Source organism: Cuculus canorus, chromosome 13, assembly GCF_017976375.1.
Source record: "Cuculus canorus isolate bCucCan1 chromosome 13, bCucCan1.pri, whole genome shotgun sequence".
In the NCBI taxonomy this organism is placed as follows: domain Eukaryota; kingdom Metazoa; phylum Chordata; class Aves; order Cuculiformes; family Cuculidae; genus Cuculus; species Cuculus canorus.
Genome location: NC_071413.1, coordinates 13,693,817 through 13,713,526, shown reverse-complemented (window position 1 = coordinate 13,713,526; position 19,710 = coordinate 13,693,817). Strand labels below are relative to the sequence as shown.

General features: G+C 34.3%; 1 protein-coding gene across 6 annotated transcripts in view; it reads left to right on the top strand.

Moving 5' to 3' along the window:
- Positions 1 to 19,710, top strand: part of RPGRIP1L (RPGRIP1 like) — a 69,334-nt gene that overhangs the window by 12,085 nt on the left and 37,539 nt on the right. For 5 of the 6 annotated variants that reach the window (XM_054078729.1, XM_054078725.1, XM_054078728.1 and 2 more), the window contains exons 7-13: positions 5,743 to 5,848; positions 8,249 to 8,395; positions 9,387 to 9,460; positions 13,468 to 13,607; positions 17,052 to 17,158; positions 18,321 to 18,500; positions 19,136 to 19,253. In XM_054078729.1, the coding sequence (XP_053934704.1) occupies positions 5,743 to 5,848; positions 8,249 to 8,395; positions 9,387 to 9,460; positions 13,468 to 13,607; positions 17,052 to 17,158; positions 18,321 to 18,500; positions 19,136 to 19,253 (872 nt within the window). Of the gene's footprint in view, positions 1 to 5,742; positions 5,849 to 8,248; positions 8,396 to 9,386; positions 9,461 to 13,467; positions 13,608 to 17,051; positions 17,159 to 18,320; positions 18,501 to 19,135; positions 19,254 to 19,710 lie in introns of those variants that run through there. The other variant, XM_054078731.1, reaches the window with a different exon arrangement.

The following is a 19,710-nucleotide window of genomic DNA, read 5'->3' as shown; positions in this document are numbered from 1 at the left end:
TGGATAATTTTATGTTCATTAACACTTGCTGACAGGTTGGAATCTACAAATAGTGAAAAAATAATGGTACTGTAAGTATAGTAGCAGTTTTTGAAGGAATGAGGTATACCTGTGCAGTAAAACAAAGTCAGGCGAACATATTTGCATAATGTGTTTTATACTAAAGCCTATATTAGCTTAATCTCTCTTCATTCTCTTCTTTCTTCTTTCACTTTTGCAAAAATGTGTGCAAAATTACATAACTTTGCATAAATTTTCCCTCTTCTGACTGTTTCGGTTTCAGCCTGTTACATTTTATTGTGTTTAAGCGATGGGCGGACAAGGTGCTGAGGGGCATGGTTTGGGGAGTGTTAGGAATGGTTGGACTCCATGACCCAGTGGGTCCCTTCCAACCTAGTGATTCTATGATTCTGTGATTAGGGATGTAACACAGCAGGATCCTGCATTCCTTACTTTTTCAGTTTCCATGAAAGTTCTACTTGAATGAGAAATACATGGTCAGTTCTTTAACTGCCTTTCAAGAGAGGGACCCCCATTATTATGTGTGAGCATTCTTATGTGCATCAGTGGTGCTACATAAATAATACATCATAATGTTTGCTGTTAAATTATTCACTAAGTCATAAGTCTCCCCTGTTCAGAATTTCCTTCGTATAGTTTAAATAGATCAAAGAAGTTATCATAAGCGATTTCTAAGTCTTGCCTACAGTGAATTAAGAAAATATTTAAATGTTATTCATAATTTGAAAATAATCTGATAACAGACCTCAAGGTACTTTTTTTGCATCCCTTCATTTAAGTACAGCAGTCAGAAAATAAACATAAATTCTGAATTTTTTGTCAGCTACTACATTTCAGTGGAATTTTTAAGGAGTTGTAAAGTAAAGATACACTTCAAATTGAGCTAAAAAAATCCTTAATTAAAGTCAGGCTATAAAATTAGTGCAGATCCTTATGTATCCATCAAATTACTTGTATACAATCTGTGATACTTAGTTTAAGTTACAGTCTGTGAATTCACATTTGAAGTTTCTTTATTTCTTGTTTGAAACTGGATAAAAGATTGAGAATTTGAGAGTTATTGTGTTTGGCTGAAGACACTGGAAAAGAAATAGAAAATGTTCACTAGTGCATAACGAGAACAGTATGAATTCTATAATTTTGCCATTAGAATACTTTATGGAAAGCTGTTAATCCCCATGTTTTTCAAGTTTTTTTTGTTTTTTTAATTATGCTGGATGAACCAGAGCCAGAACATAAAGGCAATACTGTTCTCTCTGGGTTTATCTGTAACCATAGGTAACTATACAATTATCTTCAGGAGATTTTAATTAGCTTGTTTTCATAGCTGTCTGTGTTAGTTGTTTTTTTACACAAATAGATATATAGATTCTATGTCATTATTTTAAATCTTCTTTGCATCAGCAGAGAGAGAGAGAAGAAACTGTCAATACTGGAGTATTAGAGGAAAACTTGGAAATGTGGGTGATTGAGAAGGTCATCTTATTTTGTCTTTGAATTTTGGCACAGGTGGCAGCTTTTTCTTTTGTTATGCACTTGGCTGTCACCTAGTTACATTACTGCCCAAAGACGGTTAATCTGTTGAAATTATTTAGGAACTGCATAGTGCCAAAACAACATAATAAATGCACTTCCACCAGTCTTCATGTTCTAGGGCCATTGACGTCCTCCTGGTATTAACAGAATTGGGTCATTTTCAACCTTGAGGAAAACGTTCTTTATTCTGCTACGTGATTATGAAATCCTCATGATTGAAATAACTGTGGCTTTCAAGAAGTGAAGCAGCCACAGTTAATAGTAATTGATCTGTCAGTGGTAAGGGAGGGAGATGCTGGTTATCCTGAGTCCTGCGCCCCCAAGAAATCCAGTTATGTTTTGAAGATGTCTTTGTATCTTCACTACAGTTTCTGTATAACAACACAAGAGCTACATAACAGAGCTGAGTTTGTCCGCCATGAACTCCTCCAGTATTGTAACAAGACTGCAATGTTTTTTTCAGCGTTTTATTAGAGATTGATTGGGGTTTGTTTCAGGAATATGTAATTCTAAATTAATTCTAACTGAAGGGATAAACTTGACCTGTGGGTTTTTATACTAAACATGTTTTCTTAAGTACAAATTTTAACTGCATTTAGCTTGACTGTTTCTAGTTTGAAGATGGCCAACACCATAATAACGTCATGGTTTGATGTCTATGATATGCAGGGCGCAAGTTAAAACAAAGTCTAAACAGTCACACTTTGCAAACAGCTAGTTTTAAATAATGTAATTGCTCATGGTTCTTTCCAAAAACAGTTCTAAAGCCACCCCAAAATGCATTTGTGAAACAGGTACTTGGGTTTTGCATGTTTGCCAGGTGTTGAGTTTGGTTGGTTCTTTTCAATGAAAAAGCTTATCTGCCAGTCAGTTTTTAATTCCTTTGTTATTTTTTGCTGCCACATGACTTTAGAATTAGATCTATTAAATGTGTGGGGTTTCGGACAGGAGTCTCTTATCTGACGCACTCATCACTTCTGTATTTGCATTAATGCATTGCAGACCTATGTTAAAATATGGAACATGTTAGTCACTATGCATTATTTGAAGAGTTTTGAGAAACTACAACATGTATACGAATTTGCTGTATCATATCTAGTATCAAATGTCCTCTTATATTTGCATTTCCATACCTGATTTTTCATTTTTAAACAGTTTCCCTAAAGATCATTACTTTTTTCAGTTGTAGACAGCTTTTTAGCTAGGCAAGCAAATACAGACTTTTATGTTGCTGTTTAAATAATTGTAATAACCTAGATACTAGAGCTATCGATACAGTGTTAACGTTTTGCTTATTGCAAGTATACTATAAATTACATCCTAAAGGTGCTACTGGAAGGTAAATGTTCTTAAGGGTATTTTTTTTTCTCCTTCATATTTGACTCTATTAGGAATAAGAGGTAAAGGAAAGAACATAATGTATATCAATCCTGTTAGTTCCTAAGCATTGTAAAACGAGGAAATTACTTCACATTGAGGTTGTGTTCTTTGCTTCTCTGTTTGGGAGTCTATTTATGTATGATGGACTTGGATGCATTTGTGATTGAGAACTATTAGCCTAGAAACCTTTTGTTTATTTTGCCAGACGGAGAGGAAGTGATCCTGAGAAATATGGTAGCGATATTTATTCATGTGCTTGTTTTTCTTGTTCTGAATGTAAATAGGAAAAGTTTGTGAGCCATGAGTACAGTTAAGACAATAGTCAGGACTCTTCTAAGAGTAGTCTTAGTATTGTACTGCTCATGTGGAAGTCAAGACAAGATGCAAGGGATGTGGTTTAATTAGACCTCAATTTTATTAGCATAGCCATCTGGGATTTACTGGCATAAATTTGTACACTGCAGGTCAAGATCCTTTCTTTAATCATTTCCTTCTGGTCTAGGTTGCAGTCAGTCCCCCATTCCTACACAGCTGGTCCCCAGCCTAGTGTTGGAACCCCACTCTATATGCTTTTAATCCAAATGAGAAGAGGTCTGGAAGTGAGATTGGCTCTTTGGTGTACTTCAGACATTAACCATAGACATAATTCTCGGGTTTTTTATGGAGTCACTTTCTCCTAACTTCATTTCCAATTTCAGACTTTCTAATCCAGCTTTAAGTTCGAAGTTTGGAGTGGAAGGATGGAGTTCATGTTCCTTATTTCTGTGCTTGTGAGCACTTGTGACACAAGGCGTGCTAGAGCTAAATCAGTTTGACCATTAATTCAAGTTACTGTCTCAAAGCGAATATTGGTTCCTTTTTTTTTTTTCTAACTTCTGCTCTGGGTATATCTCCATGTCTTCAGGTTCTGTGGCAGAATTTTTAGCTTTTTTTGGCAATAGGTAGAGTATTGAATGAGATATCTTAGTATAGATTTATTCTTATACCTTATTTTGTTATTCTTTGAGCATAATATGATGTACGTAAGTGAAAGGTAACATAGGTTTTTCTATCAAATCAGTATATAACCCCTGGTTTTAAGATACGTCGATATCTGAACAGATGTTCTGGGAGCAGAATACCTCAACTACTTGGGAGAGAGAATGCTATGTACATAATCAAGTTCTATTTTACTCTTGTGTGGCTTCATTTATAGAAAAATGAATCATCCCAACAGAATTTTCGTCAACTTTGCCTTGCCCACAAAATCTGAAATGATTTTGTTCAACAGCAAGCTCCTTGTCATGTACGTAGATACCCTGGACATTTCTTAGACATATTTTATTTAAATAAATACACAGGAAATTAACGGCATTTGCTTTCTGTAGCTAGAAACTTCATGAGATAAATACACTTAAAATTCAAAGAATTAAAAATATCTCAATATAAAGTATTTTTTCACTTCCAAATCTGAGTAATTTACTTCATGATATCAGTACCCCAAACTTGTTTAAATCAAATGCGGTTTCATTCACTGTTGAAAAAATAGTTAATGTTGATTGTCAGGAGTCATGGGGTTTACATCTGTACATCATAAATTTCACTATCATCTGCTCCTTTTTCTACTTAAAAGAAAAAACAAGAAGGGAAAAAAAAGCCTCCTGCTTAAAAAAAGGGGAGGGGGCGGGGAGAAAAGGAAAAAGCCTTTGAAGGCATCAGAGCCTTTTGTTTGATGTGTGGAAAAAGATTAATAAAAACGTGCCACTACATTAGCTTTTAAATAGCTGGCAGGAGACAGTGCTGCTGTCTATACTCACCACAACTTTAATTTATGTAGATAACATGTTTTAGACACATGATAATTTTAGCATAGCGTTAGAGCTGTTTCTTGCGGAAGATCTCAGGTTTGTGAGTGTGCTTATCTTCTGTGTAAGGACAATTAACCGGGGAATGCCAAAACACAATAGGCTTTGATATTTTACAGAATAAAAAGGAAATATTTCGCGTACTCAGCTGGTTTACAGATGTGTAAGCTTTGTAGTCCATTTTCTTGCTCCAGCATGGCATTGTGACAATTCCTCCAACATGTCTAAAATAGATAAATGTTGGAAGAGAAATTACCTTTTCAAATGCTAGAGATTTATTCTGATTTTATTGTATTTTATATTAATACAAGTCTGAATTGGTTTTTCTTCCCATACTTGAAGAAGCTGTGAAAGTAATGGGGTTTAGTTTCACAGTTTGTAGTAAGGGAAAACATCGGAAATAAATATGTATTTAAATTTTGAATTATTTTAGATGTCCCTTCTACTAAACAGTAGGTTCTCAAATTTTTCTGAGCATAGTAACAATACAGAACACCTGTGTGGTTATTAAGTGATTTTCATTTAGTTAAGACACCTGCAGCTTGTTTGAATAAGGTGTTGTAATATAAGGTGTTGTAAACTCTAAGAGGAAGCTCCATAAAGTGGTAATCTACTGGCACCAAGTACTTTGGAGCAAGAAAAGAAGTGAATGGAAAACAAATAATCTCTTTAGGTATATGATTGTTTTTTCTTCCTGTCATATGTCGTTTGATACAATAAACAAAAATGTGTATAAATTGCTGGAAGCTGCTGTGTAGTAAAAGGTTTATTAGCCTGAGTTCTGTAATGTGGATTATAGAAGAAGAAATTAATTTGGATATTACACACTAAATCTTCTCTCAAATGTCTTGTAGGAAGCTGGTTTGCAAAGAACTTGAACTTTTCAAGACAAAAATAATAATATAATTAAATTTGTATCTTTTAAGTTTGTGTTGTATTTCTTTTCAATAAAATTTTGAAGGCTAAACATTCAAGAAAATGTGGAAATGATCAAGGTCCGTAAGCAGTTGGCTGAGAAAAGCAATGCTCTTACAGCAATGGAAGGAAAATTTCTCCAGCTTCAAGAGGTAATTGCAACTTGGTCAGTAGCATTCCTTTACTCTTGTCACATAAGCATGCGTAAATGGAAAATAAATATACACAGTTCTTCGTTCTGAGTCAATGCTGAGTACATAAAAATAAACCACGTGATACATCGCACCCAACCTACTCCAAGTATGTAGCGTTTTTTGGTCTTAAAACTGTTGTGGTTTTTTTTTCTTTTTCAGAAGGGTCTAGCAGGTTTTAAAGATCTTATCTGCACAGCAATGTCAGGCAGATTGTGAAGAATGAACTGAGTTGTCTGGCTATCTGTTGAGGTTCCTGACCGCTTTGAAAGAGGGCTTTGACTTAAGTATGCTGATTTACTAGAGAAGGGATACTAGAGCTGCCTCATTTCCCCAGCTGTATCAAAGACTGATAAAGTTTGACTGTTTAGAGTTCTGACATTAGGACTGAACGTTCATAAGTTCATGGAAATTACTTTAGAGGGTTACTGTAAGTAATAGATTTTCTTCATGGGAAGAGCAGCTTTATGAAAATACCACCAGAACGAACACACAAATGCATGGTTGATTGCATATAGGTTTTAGTTATAAAGCATTTTCTTGCTTCTTTCCATATGTATTTGGAGAACTGCATGTGTATGCAGACAGTAGTAGTATGATAATGGCTGAGAAACGGGAGAGTTCCTGCGTGTAGGAATCCTACATGCAATAAAGCTATATAAAGCATCCTGGCTTTATAAAGTGGAAGCACTGGATATCCTTGTAAACTCTTACTGCTGCCTGCTTTTTGTTATTTTAGCATGCTAAATAACACTTGTGCCAGTAGATTTTTGTCCTGGTTTTGTTCTGTTCCTTTTTTCCTATGTTTCTCTGCTCTTACATTTTGCTTTGCTAGTCTGCCCCACCCTTGGTGCAATACCTATATCCTCTGTGCCGAAGCATCTCTTCTGTTAGTTGCTCAAATCTAATTTTTCACAAGGTAAACTATGTGGAGTGTAAATTCCAGGGGACACAGGTTTCACATGGCTTTTTATGCTGTTAAGTAGAAAGTGATAAGTAAACGGTTCCATTGTAAATCAGTAGGCTACTTTTGGTAATTTACAGCAAAAGTGAAGTCGTTATGCCTCTATCTTGGCAACAGCTGAATAGGAACACATGCCTAGGATTCATACTGGTATTTGAAGACATGGTTTCTAATAATCACAGTGAAAGTTGCATTTTTGAAAAGTATGAGTGTGGTTTTGTCTCTCTCTCTCTTTTTTTTTTTTTTTAACAAGGTAAGGAATACGATGGTTTTCCGATTTCCAGACATTCGAATGATTGAAGTATTTTTTTGCTAAATTTATAACTGGAAAATGCAGAATCTCTAGTTTAGATGATACATAACCAGACCAGATTTTAGTATTTTTTTTAAATTTGTCTTGATGACTTTTATTACAATTGAGTTTGTTATCATTTACTTTCGGCTTGGTGATTGGATTTTCTGTGGGATTTTTTTTGTTTGTTTCTAGAATATTCAGGCTGCATGTGAACCTAAATACTTCGTACAGGATTCACATTCAGCTTTTCTATTTAACTACTTAGTAGGAAGATTATATGGAAAAAACACAGCAAACTTTTTTTTTGCCTACAGTCGTTACATTGCTATACTCATGTTAGTATTTGACATAAATTTTCATATAATCATTTTATTAAACAGGAGATTGGCTTTTGGGCTGTTTTGTTTCACTTCATACTTTAAATGTAATTTTCATTGAACTTCTTAATGAACCAGGCTTAATTAAAGCATTGTGGAATGTAGGCAGTATAATATTAGTTAATAGTCTGGAAATAGAGGTTCTATCAGCATCCTGCTTTTAAGAATAAAATTGGTTAAATGTGCTGTTATATAATCCATTGAAGTAAATGAATTTGTAAAAGAAATCACAAGTCTTTCGTTAAATTACTGCTAGGAAGAAAATAGAACTGAGTGCATTAGGATTATGAAACAATTAGATATCTACAATTAAGGGTTAACAGAGCTGCGGCAAGTTCTGTGATTAGCATAACTGTGGTCAACATCCATTTTTGCTTGCTACTGCAGTGGTTTTGGTCAGCATGTCTAACCACTGTAACCACAGCAAAATCTTTTAATTGCTTAACAGATGTATTTCTTGGTTGTTTTCATCATGACTGAATTGAGGGTTTAATGTTCATGAGAGCAGCAAGAGTGCCACCTTCTCCTGGCCATGCGTAATGAAAAGTTGCTTCCAGTTACTTAGTTGAGGAGTGTCTCCTGTGGACCACATCGAGACTGTGTATTAATGCCGTTGGAGACTACTGGTTAGCTCTGCACAGTATTGTTGCATTCTACTAAGTGTAATTTATTTATTTTATTTTTTTGGTTTTTTTCTTCCTTCCTTCCTTCCTTCCTTTGCATAGAACGAAAGGAACTTGAAGACCAGCCATGCTGCTTTAATAGCAAAAAGTGATGAACTGAATCTACAGCTTAAAGAGGAGCAGTTAAAGTGTCTCCATCTTGAAAAAGAATTGCAATCAGTGACTATTTCAAACCGAAGGACAAAGGAGGTGAGATTTTGAGAGCTAGAATCCACTTTAGGTAGTACACTGGACCAACCTGCTAATATCTATACTTTTATCCCAGAGAAAAGAAAATCCTGTGGCTGCTGCTTGCCTTTCATAGAATCGTGAAACATACATGGTTCCCATGCCACAATTTCACTGCACTTGTGTTTGGAAAATATTTGAGGCTAAAGTGTAGGATTTCATGTCAATTCTGATACTAAACAAGTGTTTTGTTTACCAGGAAAGAAATCATAACACTTCATTTATTCGTCACAAATTGCTAGGGTTTTTTTAGTGTTATTTCAACCGTATGTAATTGCAGTAGAGTGTAGTATTACATCTTACTCAATGGTTCAAATCAGTCACTTCTATTTCTTTCTCTAGTAGCTCTTGGAGACGAGTGTCATAACTAATAGTCACCCAGATCTAAGACTAAAAAACAAATGTTTTATTCCTCATTCTCTTGAACGTATGAGGAGTAAGAGTTTACAAACCTATCTATGTGTTAGATTTTATAGCAACTTAAGTTGAGTTTTACCATGTGGTTTACCCATCTTGAATGTATTTTACGTGAACCAAGTTTCCCTCATCGGTATTTCTTCCAAACCTTTTGACTATTGTAATGCATGTAGGCCATATCTTCCCAGATAAAGTATCTCTGTTTTAAAATTATTTCTCTCTCTACTGAGTATTTTGAAAGCAAATATTTGTTGTTTCTGTAAGGTCAGTTAAAAATGTTTACTATACAGGAGCCATTAACTAGCCTGTGCTAATACCTACCTAAATGAAAACAGAAGTTTTCAACGCTATAGGGTTTCTCTGGGTTTAGTTTGGGTGTGTTGTGGGGTTTTTTTGCAAGAAGCTTGTTAAAGACTTATATAAAGAGAACAAATAAAAGCCTGACAATGTCTACAAATTAACTAATTGTCTCTATACATTCATTATAGTTTATTTTTGCGCTGTGCCTTGCTTGAAGCTTTTTTCTTCATCTTAGTTACAGGAAAGAATAAATGATCTAGAAAAAGAGAATGAACTCTTGAGTGAAAACTATGATAAGCTGTGTAAGAGGTGAGTTATGGTTTGTTTGTAAAAAAACTTGATTCCTGTCCAGTTTAATAGGCCTTCATATACTGTGTGCTTCAATATTCATATGCATATTGCGTGTACACACATGTAAATGTATTCATGCATCATATCAGTGATTGCATATGGAAACTTTTATGGTGTCCTGTCTAGATTTCATCCGTTCTGTTGAAACGGAGCAGCTTCCGTACATGTTTTATACTAAACTTTTTTCTAATACTAAATTTTTCTAATACTCTCAGAATACTAGATTACACTAGTTAGAAAATAAGTAGAAGTCACTTTATTTTTAAGATCAATGCAAAAAGCTCTTACTTGAATTTCTAATAATGGTTATTGTTGAAAGAAGAATACATCTAGGTGGACATATATATTCTTTCGGATTTATTTTATTTTATTTGGGGGAAAGGGGTATCTGAATTTTTTGTGTAAGTTCTTCCAGTGCTTCTCAGTGGACCTATATGAAGTCTGATACTTGACAGCTTCTCCAGTGTTTGATTGAGGGATGGTTAATTTGTTTTGATAATAGCTACCATTTAATTTGTACTGATTCTGTTGTAGTTTTGTTTAGACTCGTGAGTTTTTGCAAAGGTTCCTATAAAAAATAAGTTGTGTGAATTGTGTCAGCAGTGCTTACAATGAAAATGAAAACACGTTGCCAGACATGGTTCAAGAAATTCTCTGGTAAAGAAAAAAAGTAATTATAGTCAATTGCCACAAGCATATTAAAGGAAAAAATGACCTTCAAATGAACTTTTCCTTTATAGTGAAACCATGTGTCTTTTACACCGAGGAGGGTTAGAAAATAAGACAGATCTCCTAGAGCTAATGGTTGTCTCAGATAGTAAGGAAAATGCTTGAGGTCTTTTCTCATATTGACATTATTTCTTCTCTTAAAGTTTGTTTGGTTTGTCAATGTGATGTCAGTGTCTGTCAAAAAAAAAAAATCAGTGACTCGGCACTACATGAGTGATGTCAAATGATGTTTATTGTATTCTTACAATATTTGTTACACTTCTTGTACTTTCTACAGTGAAAATAAAAATTGTTGTAGTTGAAAAGTGCAAATACAAACAGCTTAAAACGATCTTTTACACATGAGATGTAATGATGGTAAAATCACAGTATTCATAGTTTTGCGTAGGAGCAATTGGTCAGTTGTCTTGCTTACATTCATTGCTGCAGATCTCTCTGAAGTCTGATCATGCTATAAATATTTCTGGTGATTTTTTTTCCTCCTTCATTATACAGAGAAATAACTCTTACTAACGAATCAACTTACAATCTTGGCTTGAAATTTTCTGTTCTGTTTAAATCACAGTGTGATAATTTAAAAAGATGTTTAACTCGATACATTTAAATATGGTTCTCTCATAACCTAGTAATCTACAATATGGCTTATCTTTTACCTAAAATGATCTGGGTTTTCGTATACTCCCATTTAAACTTTGATTCCTATTTCATCATTCTGTGTTATTGTAACAAGAAATTAGGAAGGTAAACGCATCATTTAATTGTAACTGCTGAATGGACACCTTTTTCTGTTGCCCATTTGAACAATGCAAGTGGATAGGCCAGTGTTCACAGGTGCCAGTTAATTAATAAATATTTCTTCCTTTTTCTAATGGAGAAAAGTAAGGATAAACCCATTCTTACCTAATGTTGAGGTTTTTTGAAATTTGAAGTTGGTGGGAATTTTGCCAAAGCCAAGACTACAGAACTGGATCTAAAAAGTTTACAAAGAACAAAAACGACTTTGTCAGTTCACTCTTATTGTTTAGTCAGTATGCAAGAAAACAATTCATTTGGATAAAAGGTTTGAAGGAATTGTTTTCATATGACCTTGTACTGCAAATCTACTAATGCTTAAATTCTCTCCAAAGGAAACTGTGCCAGATGTGGTTGACCATTTATAGTTACCCAGATGGCTCCAACTCCAGTGAAATACAGTAAATGTGAAAGAGCTTCCACATGAATTCAAGTAAAAGTAATTTTAAAATTCAAAGAAAGCAAGCAACAGGAGTGGACCCAATTCAAATTGACATAAAGATTAGCATTATGTAGGCTTGGATAAAACCTGTGTTCTAAAATGTTCTTCATTTAAACATCTGAATTCTGAATTACTATTAGAGTAACGGTAAATTATTTTTATGCCAGTGTAGCCTTTTGAAAAACTGAAATAATGTGTAGGTACACTTTATGTGAAGTAATTGTACCTAAAGATAATGAATGCACATACTACTAGATATGTTGGTCATTTAAAACTTGAAAACATGTTTTGAAGTGTGAGGACTATGGGTGTTGCATCTTTTCTTGCTAAGAATTATTCTTTCTTTATGGAAGCCAATCAAACTTTGGAAGAGTGGTAAGTCTAAGCAATTATAGAACAGTTTCTCTTCTGTACCTGTGCAGTACCATGGAAATGATTGTGGGTTCAGTACATTGTATTCACTGCATATTATTTTCAAAATTGCAGCAGAGTGGGGTACATATTACTGTAGAACTTAGAAGCATTGTTTAAGTTCAGGCATGCTATGAAAGCCACTCTATCACACTATAAGCCGGTGTGTGCATAGAGGACTGTATGCAGGTAAGATGGTTATATGTGAAAAAGACAAAATACAGAGAGAGAACTGTTTTTATGAATATCACAAAGCAATAATATAAACTCTTGCTATATACTTTAGAGTCTACAATTCACGCTCTAATATTTTTTTGTTTAATCGTAAGGTCATTCCTCAAATATATTAGATATAAGTGCCCTTATATGTACTCAGAACCACTTTATGTAGTCATGGCCATCAAAACAGGCAGTTATCTTTTGGTCATCATGTACAGTCCGCGAAACTATGTGGGCTGTCCCTTCTGCAATTTTCTTTTTTCACTTCTATGGTTTTTTTTTTTTTGGTTGAGGGTTTTGTTACAGATCGCTGAGAGTGATTGATTGCTAAATAGAGAAATATCAGAAAGATTGGGGGGTTTTATGCATTTATATATGTGAAAAAAACCCAAAACTTTTTAAACTGGTGAGCTTCACCGAAGAATTGAGAAACTGACTTTTGTTTAAAAAAGCCTATTTTTTGTGAATTTTCACAGAATACAGAAGTGAATGAACTGATTTATGATTGATTAAGTTGAAAGACATTTTCTAGCTAATAAGAATGCAAGAATTGAAGAAGAATAATATGAAGACCATAGTACTTACTGTCTAGATTGTATGAGAGCACATTGCATTGTTTTGTCTTTTTACCTACTGGGAATTACTGTAAATTATATAATGTACTTAATTTTGTTTCAATCTGAGTTACACATTTTATTGTGGTTTCAGCAGTTCTGATTCTGTGTGCATGCAATCCTTATTGCACGTAGATTACTAGTTTACAAGTAGATGATGTGTTACAGGCAAAATAGTTATTCTAATTTCTTTTCCTCTCTGTTTTTTATTTCTTAAAGTAAGAGAGAGATTACTTTATTTGTGCTTCTTAATTAGTATCAGAATTGTTGTTTTACAGTATGAGAAAACTGTTGTCACTCTGTGGTCAACATTTCTTTGATCGAGCAACTGACTTTAGGCTCTGCATGTATCAGATTTAAAAGAAATCAGGTGCGTGGTCCCAGTTCTCTACATTAAGAGGTTTTGTATGCAGAAAGAATGGTTTTGTCAGTTGCTGAGGTTTGGAGTTGTGGATTACTCTGGGATAAGCATCTGAATTCCTTTTTAAGTCCCACAAATGTTGCATGCTGCCAACTTTTCTGACTTTGGAGCTCTAAATTAAGGCCAGTTCCTTTGCTCATCCCACAAACTCTTTCATGTGTTTTAACCGCAGCCTGAGAAAGGCGCCTTGGTTTCAACAGCAGCAGACCAGCATATGTTTACTTAATTCCTAAAACATGATGACAGTGGTCTCTGTGCCACTAAACGCTTTTTTCTTTATTATTTTCTGTGAAGCTGATGTCTAAAAGTCTTTCACATGCCACATGTTTTATTGCAGTGTCTTGAGTATGACCCATGAAAAGCAATGGAAATTAAAGGAACAGCAACTGAAACTGCAAATCGCTAAGCTAGAGACTGCCATCGAATCTAATTTAGCAGACAAAAATGAAATCCTTGACAAGATCAAAGTAGAAAGAGGTATATTTTTGAAATAACTATCATTTTCTTATGATGTGACATTCTCTTGTGTTGTTGGAGTTCAGGTATATTGCCCAGAAGAGTGTAGTTTTCCATTGTTGGTCATTTCAGTGCTGCCTTTATGGGTACATTGGAACAATACACTTAAGTTACGACTAGCTATTAAGTACAAAAATTAACCCAGTACAGGTTGTGTGCCAAATGAGGATCATTTAACTCCACCTGCACTCGTTCTTCATCTCTTGAGTTAAAATTTACTCTTCATTTTGTGTTTCTTCTCTGCTCTGCATGTCAAGGTCTTATGGAAAAAAGGACCCTATGAGAGACCCTCTCAAACTATAAATACTATTCCAATTCTGTTTACTTTATGGAGTTATGTGAAGACTATATAGGCCCTTGGAGATGGTTAATTGTCTTTCAAACTTGTGAATTCAGAATTTTTTTTAGATTTTCAGCATACGCTAGTTTTTATTTACAGTAATACAGTTTTCTTCTATTCTACTAGATAGATTATTTGTTATCAATTTTTCCCACGCCGTAGAACAACTTCTCGGTGAATCTTTTAAGAAATTGCAAGCATTTGGGTTTTAATCTCAGTACTGTAATATACTGCGGCAACATCAAGTTTACAAAGCAAAAGCACAGGTGAGAAATGGTTGGACTCGATGATCCGGTGGGTTCTTTCCAACCTGATGATTCTATGAAGTACACTAAATATTTTTAGAGCAAATTCTTCAAATGCATATTTTTAAAAGCTGTACTTTTGTGAACAATGTAATGAAATGACCCAACTTCTTGTGAATAATTCTTCTTATGATTATGGCTCAAGTTCAGCATATGCTTACCATTAAGATTCCGAGTAGCTCTACTGACTTCAAATACCAGATAAAATATTTAAACGTTTTATTTAACCACAGCAAGTGTTTGCAAAATTAGTGTTAAGTGATATTAAAAAAATAAGATGCCTTAAGCTGCAACAATATGAAGCCATGTCATATTGACAGTTGGAGACAATTGTTAAAGACAGTTTGATTATGAAATGCAAAATTTATAGTGATATTAAGAGCATGAAAATGTTCTAGGCCATACTGTTACGTGGTTAAGCTGAATGTGGAAAACCAGGCAACACCTTCTGTCTTCTAGCCATCCTATGAGCATTGTGCTTATGTGGCAAGGCTTTACCACCCTTTCCCCCGACTGGCACTTAACAGCTTGTGTTACTCACAAACTGGATCACCAGGTTACTACACTTGCAGTTTCTGTTGAACTGAACTTGCTTCAGTTGGAGTAGATGTGGTAATACCATCAAGGTCTTTGTATCTAGGATTTGGTTACACCTACTTGTCTTAGACAAAACTTAGGATGTGTAAGTTTCTTCGATCATGTACTTCTGAATATCTGCCTGCTGCATATACTTTAAGTTCATCAGGAGAATTTCATTTCTCTTTGTCTTAACCTACTGCCTGGAACTGGTGTAGATAGTGTCTTGGCTACACTTCGTATTTTGGCGTGTGAATCTTTTTTCAAAACTTCTTTTCCAGGACTAAGATGTTAAAATAAATGCCTTAAAACAATCTTAATGCTGCAGGAGACTAACATCATCTAGCAACGTTCCATGTCCTTTCAGCCATAATACAACATCTGCTTCGTTTATATTCATTATATCTTTCTGGCTGTGTTGTTTCATGCAAGTCTCAAAAGGCTAACATAAGCTGTTGAGATTGCCTCAATTTGAACACAAGTCCATTTCCTTTGTACATAGCATTTACAGGTTTGAAGTTAAGTTCTTAATCAGCAAGTGTGAATGAGTGTTAAAAATGTGTACAAAAATTTTACAGGAGTTCATGTTAGAAAAAAGAGTCGACTGAGCTTGCTGCTCTTGTCAAAAAAAAAGACAATGAGATGAAAGTACTTGAGGAGAGATTGTCTCTTTATCCCTTGAAAAAGTGCCAGTTCAGATCTCAGTTTATATTGTAGGGAAATGAACAACATCAACATGAGTGGCTCTTTTTCACCATGGGAGGCATCACAACAGATACAGGTCTTCCAGGTATATTATTTGGGAGAGTCTAGAAGACTCGATTGCTGATAAACGTTTCACCATCTTTTATGAAGGCTTGTGTTCTCTGCCGATTCAAAAGGTTCATTTTAATTGTTTTCTTACCTATGGTCTAATTTTCAGCCTTTAGTGTTTCTAATTGTATTTTCTTCTCAATTGCACAAATGCATTACATTTTCCTTGTAACTGCAGAGAATTAAAACCTTACTGGTGATGAAATGTTTGAATTAAAAGTGACTCTTGTGGAGTCTCAACACATGTATGAGTCAGGCTACTGTGTTTAGGAGCAATGGCATTACAGATGATTCATTTTGAGTGAAGATGTCATTTGATATAAAAACTCTGCGAAATTAAAACTAACCTGATGTAATTTCTAAACCCTTGAGCATCTCAGCCACCTGCTGAGTTCAAGCCTCTAAACTGAAAAGCTGCTCTGTCAAAATAGCTAAGTTGGCATTGTGCCTCAGGGTCTACAGAAAAGATTCCAGTGTTTAAAAGATACTATGCACTGTTTTGTTGAAAGCAGTAGGATTTATTCTCATCTAAATATGTAATGTTTTACCCCTGACCACTGCAAGTGCAGATGGGAATTTCAAAGGCTAATACTTGCATGTCAGGTTGACAGTTAGCATTTATATCATTCTGACCTAAGATATGAATTCATAGTATCGAAGTATGTGGTATGAGAATATAACTTTATGACTTCAAAGAAACATGGGGGAAAAAAACAGAAGGAGAAAAAACATTGCAATCAAGACAATAAGGTGCTCAGCCAGGGGTGGAGAGAGAGAGAATACTTTTGCTCCTTAGAAGCCTCAATTTTGAGAAAAGCTTGCTTTAAAAACTTCTCTATGTGAAAGAAGTTATGTTGTTAAAACTAAATTATTTTGCCTAATGCTTAAGTTTTTTCTTGCATCTTATTGAGCAATCACTGTGGCTGTAACTATGCATTTGTGGGTGTTTGGGTATCATCTGATTAACCTTCTACTGCTAAGTTTAATGGTGTTTGCTTATTCAGATTGACAGAGTTTTACATCCACTCTCTTTCTTTCCCCGCCTCCCCTCAAAACAGAAAACTACCTAGTTGGGTGTTTCTTTCTATTTAGAAGTACACAAAGTGTACATTTTTGACGCTGCAGGCTCCCTCTTAATGAAAGTAAGAATGTTCTGCTTTTTGTTAAAACCATACACCTATACTAGATCAAAGAGGGGTAGTTTTCTATCCTGCTCTGTTTGTTTAATACGAAAGATTTTCCTATGCAAAATAAATCCATTTCTACTTTTTAAAATAATATTTTTGTCTGTAAGTTAATATGAAAACACAGGCTTATAATTTTTATAGTTAAGTTGAATTAAGTATAATATTTTGTTGTCTCTACTTAAAGACCAAAAGGAAAAGCTGATGCAAGAGAACAAAGACCTGCAGTTATGCAACCTGGAACATCAGCAACAACTAGATGAACTGAAAAATCAGATGAAGCTTTTGACCCAGGTGAACTCTGTTTCTGTTTAAGATGTGAGAAAAAAACCCTCATTTTATGTTTTATCCATAGTGCAAATATGTTGAAAGTAAAAGAATACTGAAATACAGAGGTATTTATTTATTCATGATATCGAGCAAGATGTCAAGTCTGGTGATCTTGTTATTCTGAATGTATTTCTTCAATATTCATTCACATCTGATAATACCTTTTCATTAAGTAGTTCTGTTTCAGGAAGGTGGTAGTAGGAAGATGAAAGAGTTGCCAGGACGAAATGTAGAGTTATGCAGATAGCTCATTGTAACATCAAAAGTGAATTAGACCAGATTCACAATATTTTATTAAGAAACTTAGTTTTTCTCAGTTAAAAGACTTATCATGCCATCTTGTTCTTCCTGTATTTAAACAATTTTGTTTATTAATTCTGTAATTATTGCGCTATAAGCATGGAAGTTCTAAAATGTGATACCATGATGCTTAGCAACTCTTCTTTGTTTATCAAAAGAGAAAACTAAAAACACCCAGAAAATGTTGTTTTCTCCTCTCGCCTCTAAGTTTTAATTTTATTGTTTACAGTGGAATTAAAAATGAAGTGAGGATGGGGGAAAGAAATCAGTGGCAGAATAAGTTTGAGTTGTTTCCACTGTTCCAGTGACTTATGCTTTCTTGAGGGAGTGTTTGCTGTAAATAGAATCTTTTTCTGCTACTCAAATGCAAATAATGAATCTGTAATAATAATGAAAAAAAGAAAGCAAAAACCCCACAGCCCACTAATGAAAAGTAAACCTCCAGCATTAATAACAGAAGCAACATAAACTTGGGAAGAACAATTTAGGTTTTGTACATTCAATGAAGCAGGATTATTAATTATATGAAAGACAAATATATTAAGGGGTTGTATTTTCATTAGAAAACAGGAGTGATTGCTTCTGAATATCTCATACTTTTTGTTTGTTGGTAATCATGAAATTACATTATTGAATACAGTCCTGACTCTTACTGTTCTACCTCATTCCTATTTTTTGTGTTACTGCACGCTCAGAATTTACAAAGTTATGCTTTTTGTCTTATCATTGTTCCAAAATTATATCTCAAACCTACTTTTAAACAGGGACAAATACATCCAAATATTTTGCAAACATTTGTTTTGTTAATTTTTGAAATTTTCTCCAGGTTGAAAAGCAGCAGCAGAATGAGGACCTTACCTTTTTGGAAAAAGCAGAAGATAATATCCACAAAGATTTAGAGCACTCCATGCGGGAGCTGCAGTTAACACATGCAGAAACAGTGCAAGAACTTGAAAAGACAAGGAGTATGTTAATTGTGCAGCACAAAATTAACAAAGATTACCAGGTACTAAACACTACTCACAGTGGAAAATAACCTGATAATAACATTTTAACAATTGTAGCACTGGAAGTTGTTGTAATTAAGACTTGCAAATTCAGCCACAAAGCCAGTCTGTTTATGGGTAACCTAACATTAGATTACTCTTGTTGGAAGTGTTGTCAAAAAAGCATGAGATCAAAATGGCTATAGCTTTTTTTTAACTTACCCTGATCAGCACCCTCAAACCATGCCTTCTTGGGATTATCTCTGAGCTCTTATGAGGTCTTCATGGGAAAAATAGTAAATTAACTTACCAAATTAGCATTCTTTCCCATAACACTCTGCTTTTACTCTGGTGCTGGATTGCTGCAGATCATATTTTGACTTTTCATTCAATTCATCTAAGTTTGAAATAACAGAATCATTAAAGAAACTGTTAGGAATATTGTTCTGAAAGAATAGCTATCTGCTTTTCTTAATAATGTTCTTAGATTTTTCTGTAATTTGAACTGATTGCTGTACTGCTGAATTAAAATTTGCTGCTACTTGTGTGTACTCTGTTCTTTCCTCAAATCTGTCTCTTACATTTTGGCCAAAAGCATGTGCAACATCAGTGCAGTCAAGCCTCAAAAGTCCTTTTACATGCAAATTTTTTTCAGATTGAAGTAGAAGCAGTGACACAAAAAATGGAAGGTCTGCGGAAAGACTACGAGTTAAAACTGGAACAGTATGTCCGTCTTCTTGATATTAGAGCTGCCCGCATCAGAAAACTAGAAGGTATCTTTAAAGTATATTCTTCTTTATTTTTTTACATATTTTATCTCTTGCAAATTATTGTTGTAAATTTATTCCTCAGTTGAAACACTTTTCCATTTCTAAAACTATTGAGAAATTCAGTTCTTTGATGGAAAATTATCTGTGTGCTGTTTCATTAACTTAAATTATAAAGTCATTAATAAATCAAAATTCAACAACACAGTTTATGCTGGAGCTATTGTTAAGGGAGAATAAAACTATTTTTTAATGAATTGTACATATATGGTCAACCTTTTATTTTGCTGCTGTATCGTTACATAATCATTTTATGTGTTGCTAAAAATCCCAAAGGCATGGTATTATAAACTTATGGAATATTTCAGTATGCTGAATTTAAAATACCTTTTTTAATGGCTTCATTATGTAAGAGGTGCATAGGAAGCCTGAAATAGGATACTTTGCAAATCCCAACATTGTA